Here is a 9,391-nt window from a genome sequence, read left to right on the forward strand (position 1 = left end):
ACGCCAAAATATTGTACGTGGTGAAAGATTATGATTACTTTTATTTGCTTATAACAATGAAATCTTACATAAAGCTGGAATCAAATCTTGCTGTACCTTTTTTCGTTAACTGTTATCAAGAAAATCATCTTTCGTATGAAATGCTAATGAGACAAAACATTGTAATACAACATAATTTATGTTAATAAATATATTTGACAAAATTAGTCCGCTCCAAGCCAAAGTTCTCTGTGATTTCGGCATGTGAGATTTGTATAAGGTCACTGAAAAAAATTTGACTGTGTTGCTTATCAGGAAAATCATCGAACTTCTTCAACGCAATGTCGAAAATTGCAGATTTCTTTGTCAAATATACAGTGTGGTTAAACGTTAGTGAAGCCGATTCAAAACTATACCACAAGAACGTCGTTTTTAGCATATTCCACTTGTCTAACAACATTTTTGAAATTAAGTTGTGCCTGAGATTGCATAACTAGTATACACAAGTTAGAATAGCACTTTACTGTCCAATTATATTTTCAATATACATTTACATTAATAGTTAATTCAGGAATGACCAGCAATCAGAATCAAATCAGCAAAGGAATGTGATGCGAATGCGAATACTAGGAAAAGAGCTTACTTTGTTTCGTCACTTATAAATGAGTTCTGAAAAACCATTCTAGTAGCCTTATGACGTAGTTTGTAGTACGTCTCTACAATTTAGTTTCTCCTAGCTCTTAAATAATGTTAGCCACCGCGATTCAACATACACCATTATTAGTTATGCGTAACCAAGAAACCATAAAAACTACGTAAAAACTCTTAAGTTTAAGCAAAGAGCCGTCATAGCTGTCACGTCACACACCTTGAGCCGAGCACAAATGTCTTTTTCTTAATTTTTTATTTTGTTTTTATCAACCGATTTTGGCTCACCTTCACGAAATAAATCGCTGATGTAGGCAGGAACATGATGAAACTGTTGTAAACAGTCTTTCGCGAAGATGACTAATTTAGGGATGTTCGAAGATCATCGTTATTAAAAAAAAAGTCTGTGGTGGGAGCTTCAACATCAGTGTTTCACTATCGACACTGAATCCTGAAAAAGTCGTAACGTTGATGTCAAAGTCAAATTATCGTCATTCACGGATGAAAAAGAAAATAAAAAATAAAAGGACGAATCTTTTTTTCTGAACATGTCTCGTAACGATATAAAAACAGTGATTAGCACTACCAAGTGGTAAGCTACGAAAAGAACTACACTTCAGATCACAAGGGGCGATCACAAACTTCCCGACTGGGCGCGTTGCTGCGCCCTGTACGCAACGCAGCGCGACTCCGATGCTGGTCTGGTACGCAGGGCGATTCAGCTCCCCCAACTATGCCGTTTTATGCAACCCGCAGTGTTGTTCTGGCCTTCAAAACTCACGAGCGAGATTTTCATATACTCTCGCTCGCTACGCACAAACTATTAGTCCTACAGAAAAAAAAATGAATTGAATCTTTTTTGAAGAAGATGTAATATAGATAAATTTTGTACTGCGATACGTTTTCGCTGGAGGCCACGGTTTTCGAGCTACTGAACAAAAACTTACAAATTTGACATTCAAACGTACCTCCATCCCCACTCTCATCCCTCACCAGTCGGAATTTCTAGTGTGTTGTTCGTAGCACTTCCTCCAATCAATGTAGAAAAATTTATACTACACGAAGTATTCTCGACATTCGATCTATTTTGGTCTCTGTTGATCGGGTTATTACTCCACCTGCATAGTCGGAGACGAAGTGAACATTATTAATCTAAGCGTACACGTGAGAGTTATGAAATGATACGGCTTTTCTAAATGTTACGATAAACTAATTTCATTGACAACTCGACCCAAACATAAGCATTACAAGTACAGTAATTTCGCAGTCAGAAATCCTGACGAGTATAATAGTGTAGTTGATCATGTTAAAATTCACAAGGGCCCGCCGCGGTGGCCGAGCGGTTCTAGGCGCTTCACTCCGGAACCCCGCTGCTGCTACGGTCGCAGGTTCAAATCCTGCCTCGGGCATGGATGTGTGTGATGTCCTTAGGTTAGTTAGGTTTAAGTAGTTCTAAATTCTGGGGGACTGATGACCTCAGATGTTAAATCCCATAGTGCTCAGAGCCATTTGAACCACCTGAAAATTCACAAAATTTTTTGGTACGATTTATACAATCTATAAGTTCTCGGCTAAGCCGATGGCGTATTAAGACCAGTCACTAAATGCCAAAGAAATCGAACGTGGGATATAATTTATGCATTCACAAATATTTGTACAGTTGTCGGAAGGAGTGTCATTAACAGCATACTAGAAATCCTGACGGACTGAATGTTGGAGTGGGGGTGACTTTGGAAGTGAATTTTGTAAGTTTTTCTTCAATAATTCGAAAACTACGGCCTCTAGCGCGAAAGCATACTGGCAGAAAATTTAACCGACACTGTCCCTTTTGAATGATAAATTCCAATGCGCTTGTGTCACCATTTGGAAGATCATTTGAAACCTCTTTCTAATATAATATTATTCGCTCATATGTGTGATTAAACAAAGCTATATATTGAATCTTCACTCATGTTGCAGTCTGCTGATGGATTCAGCCACAAAGTAAAATGTAAATGTCGTGTGACTAGGGCCTCCGACGCCACTTCGGCGACTTGCACGTCGAAACCACACAGTAGCATTTGTTTTAAGCTCTTAAAGTGTGCTGTAACATGGATGTACCTTCTTATCAGCTTCTCGTATTATTTTGTATTCCAGTGAGGCTTCGATAAAGATTGACAAGGTTTAGAGGCGTGAAAGTCTTTTTTGCTTGTAAGTCTCTATGACTCCGATCTAATGCTTGCCTGTATTTAGGGCCTGTTGTAGAAGGTGAAGTAGTATTTTTAACCACTTTGGAACCCTCAACATTTCCAGTTTCTCGGAACTTAATTTGACTGGCATACGTTAATTCTACAGCACCAAAATATTTTGTCAGTAGGTGTGTATTACGTCTTTTACTACATTCCCTTAACTCTACGAACGACTTTGATGGCTACCAATTCGATTCTTAGAACACGTACTGTTATTGGTACTTTTCAGCCACTTATGGTTATTTTTTTAAGAAAGTGCTCTCAGGCTGTGTCACGCAAGCCATCGTTTCTTTAATTCTGACTTTTTATATAATACAGTTTGTGTTTAAAACCTTTCTTTCCTTCCTCAGGGAAGGTAGGATCTCATACTACATAATTTTTCATAAAGTCCAATCTTTTTACAAACTCTTTATCAGAACATCTCTCTTTTCCTGTCATAATTTTGACTTCCGAAGGGCCTAGAATGAAAACCAATACGATTTCAGAACTCATTCTGGAGAAGACTTTTTTGTAGGTGACTACATGTATACTCTGGAAATCACATTTTAGTGCCTGGCACTACTTTCTCCATTATTCCAGCGTCGAGCAGCGAGCGGAAAAAAACAAACACAGTATGAACTCTGATTTCCTTTATTTTATAACGATGATCGTGTCTCCCTATGTCGGTCGGTCCCAACAAAATATTTTCGCATTCGGAGGACAAAGTTGGTGATTGAAATTTCGTGAGAAGATGCCGCCGTAACGAGAAGCGCCTCTGTTTTAATGATGTACACCCCGAATCCTGTATCGCATCAGTGCCACTCTGTCTCCTATTTCTCGATAATACAAAACGTGCTCCCCTTCTTTGAACTTTCTCTATGTATTCCGTTAATCCTGTCTGGTAGGGATTCCACAACTCGCAGCGCTTCTCCAAAAGAAAACGAACAGTCGAAGTTCAGACAGTCCCTTTAGTAGATCTGTTCCATCTTCAATCGCATAAAATCAAACTGCGGTATTCAGCGGCTATTTTTAAAAAAACTTCCACCAGAGAAATGACTTTTCTATCACTCTATATTAACAAACATGCAGGAAAAAAGCTGATCTCTAAAAAAAAAAAAGATTACTATAAAAGTAGTAAATAGTATGAATGAAAATAATTATAAATGACAATACATATCTGGATGTTCGAAATCCATATGCTCCTTACCACATTTCAAGTAAAAATGCACTTTAACACATTCAGAAACGCAGAGTGATTTCAAGGCAGTAGAGGAGCTTCGTACGTACTGCAAGCGCGACGTAAGTACAGACTGTCTGTACCGCGTATCAGTACAGAATGAGCGAGCAACACACCGCCTCAGCAGTGCCGCTTCTATCAGACAACAGTAGGAAGACATGCATTCTGGGAATTACTCACATTTCAAAAGTGGACTTGTGGCCAGCTTTTAGGGCAAAATACCCCCTCGTGCGTCGGTGCCATACGGGACCAAGCAGTTCCAACTTTGCCCAGCGCCATCGTCAGCTGGTGTTGAAGTCGCCGCTAGACCCGATTACGACTAAAAAATGCATTGTTTTTCTTCGAAAAATTGCCTCTAAAATTCAGGTGCTTCTTATACTATAAATTATTCCAGCGTTTGGTTTGAAATTCCTGGCAGTCTTAAAACTAGTCATATATTCGACGCCGCGGGAACCGTATCTCTACCTGTAAAATTGGATCAACTGCCATCAGCAGTACACACCATGCGACGAACACGAGTTGCCGGGGTTCACCAGCTTGTTAACTCTGCCTGCCTCCCGCCCCGCCATCGCAAACCCAGAACACACTGTCCGGCTCTAGCCTATGATGCGTCACTGCAGGCTGCGCTGACAGTGAACTTGAACTGAAAGTGCTTTGTGTTCTCGGTAACAGTACAATATTTTTTATTAATAGCTAGTTTCGCTCATGGCAGGAAATAAACGGTATTCTTATGATGTGGGCTGTAGACTTAAAGTAACAGCGTATGCAGGAGAACATGGAAAGACAGCAGCTGAGCGGCATTTCGGCCCTCCACCATCCACCAACAGAAAAAACTATTCGCGATTGGCGGTCTAGTAAGGAAGAACAGGAAAAAAAGGAGGAAGACTAAATGTGCAAATAGAGAACTGAATGCAAAATGGCCAAAACTAGAAGAGGACGTATTGAAATCGACTCAAGGACACCGTCAAAATGCCACTGTAATTAATACGAAAATCATTCAAATACACGCTCGTAAGCTAGCGCTATAGTGGAACTTAACTGACTTTAAGGGCGGAGTAACACAGGTTTATGAACCGCCATGAACTTCGCTTGCGAGCCAAAACCAAACAATCTCAAACAACGCCACAAGAGTATGAAGAGAAAATATTATCTTTCCATGTCTTTTTTGTTCCACATCGAAATAATACCCGTGTGGAACTAAGCCGAATAGCAAATATGGGTGAAACGCCTGTGACATTTGATGTGCCGAGTAACAGAACTGTTGCCATGAAAGGAGCTAAAACTGTAACCGTAAAAACAAGAGGACATTTAAAAAATACACTGCACTGTTGTCCTTTCACGCTGTGCTGACGGTACTAAAGTTAGTCCAATGATCATTCTCTAGCGCAAAAAAATGCCAAAACCTTCTGAAATACGGCCAGGTATTGTTGCTCACGTACATGACAAGGACTGGATGGACAAGGCTGCTATGAAATTATGGATTATCAGAGTGTACCAGAAAGGTGCTTTATTGAAGAAGAGTTCTCTTCTTGTGCTAGATCAGTTTAGTAGTCATATGAAACAATATTTGACAGAGAAATTGAAACAGTGAGATACAGAGCTTGCTGTTATTCCGGGAGAACTTACTTCGCAATTGCCGCCTCTTGCTGTCTCGATAAATAAACTATTTAAAGTTTATATGAGAGATGAATGGAACAGATGGATGATGGATGAAATCGAACTGAATTCACGCAGAAGGGAGCTTTAAAACGACCTAGAATCAAACAAGTACTCCAGTGGATAAAACAGTCATGGTCTAGAGTGAGAGAAGACATTTTTGTTAAATATTTCAAGAAGTGTGGCTCTCGATGGCAGTGAGGGCTGACTTATACAGCGTGATTCACGAAGACATGCAAATATTTTAATATGTTATTCTACAAGTAATTCTAAAGAAAAAAGTTCGTATAAACATAGGCCTGCAAATGTTTCCTTACGGAGTTACGGCTAATAAAAGGTTTTGCTTGCAGTTTAGCAACTTCGCTATTATGAAGCCATCGCAAAACTTTACGAGATTGAAGTAAAGCACAATTTCCATTTATTTTGTTGTTATTGATCTGGTGAATCTAATACAAAGTGTCCCATATGTGTATCTCTCAACGATTAGGCATTTCACAATCTAAGGTATGGCGTGAAATGAAGTAGAATAATCTGTATCCTAACCATAAACAAAAAGTGTATCATTTAAATCCGGGAGATCCCGCGGTTTGCTTGGAGTTGTGTAACTGGTTAAATACTAATCAGCAGTTAGACGCATACGTTTTATTTACTGATGAGGCACAGTTTACTCGACACTGTATAAAAAAAATTTACATAACGAGCGCGTATGGTCTGAAGCAAACCCACATGAAACAGAGCAACGCCATTTCCAGCAGCGATTTAGCATAAGTGTGTGGTGTGGTATATAATCAACACACACTTTATTGAACCATTCATCTTCCGAGGAAAGGCGAGACGTACTAAAATTCCTTCAACAATAAATGCCCCACTTGCTCGAAGATGTTCCACTTGCTTCGCGATTGCTAATGTATTTTCAAGACGACGGCGCAGCTCCACACTTCACCGTTACTATACATTTAAATGAACATTTCCCCCAGAAATGGATTGGTCGTGGTGCTACACGTCTATGGCCACCCAGCTCGCTCGATTTGACACCAGTGGATTTTTGTGTTTGGGGATGGATGAGAGATAGAGTCAGTACACGTGAGGCATTACTTGCTCGCATTATGCATGCAGTTGAAGAAATTAAGAACAACCTCGTGAAACTGAAACGAACAACAAAATCTGTTCATACACGTGCAGCTAAATGCATTGAACTCGGCGGAGACATTTTTGAATATTTATTGTGAGTGTTTTGTGAATTTGTATGTACACTGTACAATTTCCTTGACACTGGGCTTTGTTTTTTCCGTTGCGCATGAATTCACGTGTGGTATGACATTAATAAAAGCAGATTATCTGACACATTCATACAGTTTCAGTTAATGTTATTTCCATCATTTTTCCAAAATTAAATTCTCTGCAACTTCTGTTGAAAAGTTTGTGCAAATGTCTGGAATTTAAAAAACAAATTGGGCCAAGTAGTTAATAAATTAAAAATGTTACGAAATTACTTCTTTGCTTCTCTGGATGTTCTGGAAAACTACTGCAGATACACGTCTGGGACATGTTTTATTAGATTCATCAGATCAATAACAACAAAATAACTGGAAACCATGCTTTACTGTAACCTTGTAAAGTTTAGCGATGGTTTCATATTAGCGAAGTTGATAAATTTCAGGCAAAATCTTTTTTTGCTGTAACTCCGTAACTAAACATTTGCGCACCTATGGTTATATGAACCCTTTTCTTTAGTTTTACTTATAGAACAACATATTAAAATATTTGCATATCTTCGAGAATCACCCAGCATACGAAGAGGCCAACGATGACGATGAAGAGGAAGAAGAAGAAAGTTCAGATGACAGTTTTCAAGGATTTTAAATGTGAGTTCGGCTTTATAAGAACATTTTTTACACTGGCTCTGCAATCTAATAAAAATGGTTAAAAATGTTATTTAAAAAAATTGCCTAAAAATTAAGATGCGCCTTATTGACCGTAAAGGCAAGGGCTTGCCTCAGTGGTAGCACCGTTTCCCGTCAGATCACCGAAGTTAAGCGCTGTCTGGCTTTTTCTACTCTATGTAGCTCACTCAGTGTCACGTACATTTCACAGTATTGTGCTGTACGCCTATACAGCCAAGGTACACTGCTCTATAGGGAAAAAATTACAGATAAAATTTTGCAAATCTGTCTTAGCTGTCAGGCCAATTGGTAAATTACGAGTGGCACCTGTATTTTAACCCTTTCAGGTTACGATTGTGTAGATTAAATTTTACTTTCCCTTGACCTCAACAGAAACGTTTTTTCTCAATGGAAACATCACGTACAGATTTGTACATCATGCACAAGTGCCGCCACTCGTCCTGTGTCGCTATAAAAGCATCAACAAGTCCACGTGCTGCCAGAATACACCGAAGCTGTTTCTTAATTGTATTCCACTGTGTAAATGAAGGATATTATTGTTCTTTCGCATGGGAATTATTGAATGATTGATTTATGTATTGCAACACTTAACTAGTTCAAAATTAATTAATTTTGTCCACATAATGAACTGGGTGTACAAAGTATATTATTATAAAGGACACATATATTTCTAAACAGCTGGCTTCTATCATGATTAAAAAATTACGTATGGGTATTAGAAAACAAATAAAAAATATCCTGCCTGCTGAAAAACAATTCAGGTCTGAAAGGGAGAGGAGAATAAAAATAGAAACAGACCCAAGTGTTTAAGGCACTATTGTACGTTTGGAGGCTGTTGAATATAATGCAGGGCCAGCAGTGTATAGAAACCAAATAGTGGATTCAAGGCACTTATGTTGCACACTAAGAAATATAGTAAAATAACAGATAAAAATAACAGAACAGGAGATAAATCGCTACAAAAAAAGAGGGTACTCACTTTACAACGGTCTGCGTCGTGTTGTTGGACATCGTGGGCGGAGAAAAAAATATAAAGATCTATGCTCTACTCCGAGCTCTGGCCAGTTAATAATTCCGCAACATGTGCCACTTTCCACGTTGTGTCACAGTTTGTCGCCGTAGAATTTATTTTCGACGCGTGACGGAACAGGGTTTGCGGGTCAGAGGGTCGGAACGTCAGTTAATAGAAAGCGCGAAGCAACAACGAACGATTCGTACTATCGCCGTCAAAGCTCTTCGATACGTGTGTCAGAGACGTGTCTGCGCGACACGGCAGCAAAGATGATGCCAATCACTGCAGCCACCTGTTGCTTCCGACGGCGACTGCCGGGCACTGAGATGGGAAGGCGCAGACCGGCAGTGTTCGTAACGGGAGGCGACAGACAGCCAATGGCGTTGTGCCGAGAGCGGGCCGTCAAATGGGGGAATCGACGTAGCGGCGAAGGAAGGGGCAGAGGGAGGCGAAGTGCCGCCTGTTTATCTCCTCCCCGGCTATATCTGCGGTATTTCATTGGCGTGTTCGGAGTTAAAGATAATTAATCCTTGCTGGAGAGATTTCTAACTTACTAGTTTCTCGTAGATGGTTATTTTCCTAATATTAAGCGCATCATACGTTTCTATACGCATCTGCACTGAGGTAATGAAGGTCATGCGAAACGTAGTAATACCGTGTCGGACCTCCTTTTTGCCAGCATATTGCAGGAACTGCACCTGGCGTGGACTCAACCAGTCGTTGCGAATGCTCTGCTGATATTGAACCG

At 39.8% G+C, this 9,391-nt stretch overlaps 1 protein-coding gene across 3 annotated transcripts in view; it reads right to left on the reverse strand.

Annotated features, from left to right (window-relative positions):
• The window catches only part of LOC126108531 (neprilysin-2-like), a 247,419-nt gene extending 238,415 nt beyond the window's left edge, over positions 1 to 9,004 (reverse strand). For 2 of the 3 annotated variants that reach the window (XM_049913811.1, XM_049913810.1), the window contains exon 1: positions 8,611 to 9,003. Coding sequence is in view for 1 of the 3 variants with exons in the window: in XM_049913809.1 (XP_049769766.1) it covers positions 8,611 to 8,642 (32 nt within the window). In the remaining 2 variants the exon portion in view is untranslated. Of the gene's footprint in view, positions 1 to 8,610 lie in introns of all 3 variants that reach the window. The other variant, XM_049913809.1, reaches the window with a different exon arrangement.
• Between the last annotated feature and the right edge of the window lie 387 nt (positions 9,005 to 9,391).

The sequence above is a fragment of the Schistocerca cancellata genome, chromosome 11, assembly GCF_023864275.1.
Source record: "Schistocerca cancellata isolate TAMUIC-IGC-003103 chromosome 11, iqSchCanc2.1, whole genome shotgun sequence".
NCBI lineage: Eukaryota > Metazoa > Arthropoda > Insecta > Orthoptera > Acrididae > Schistocerca > Schistocerca cancellata.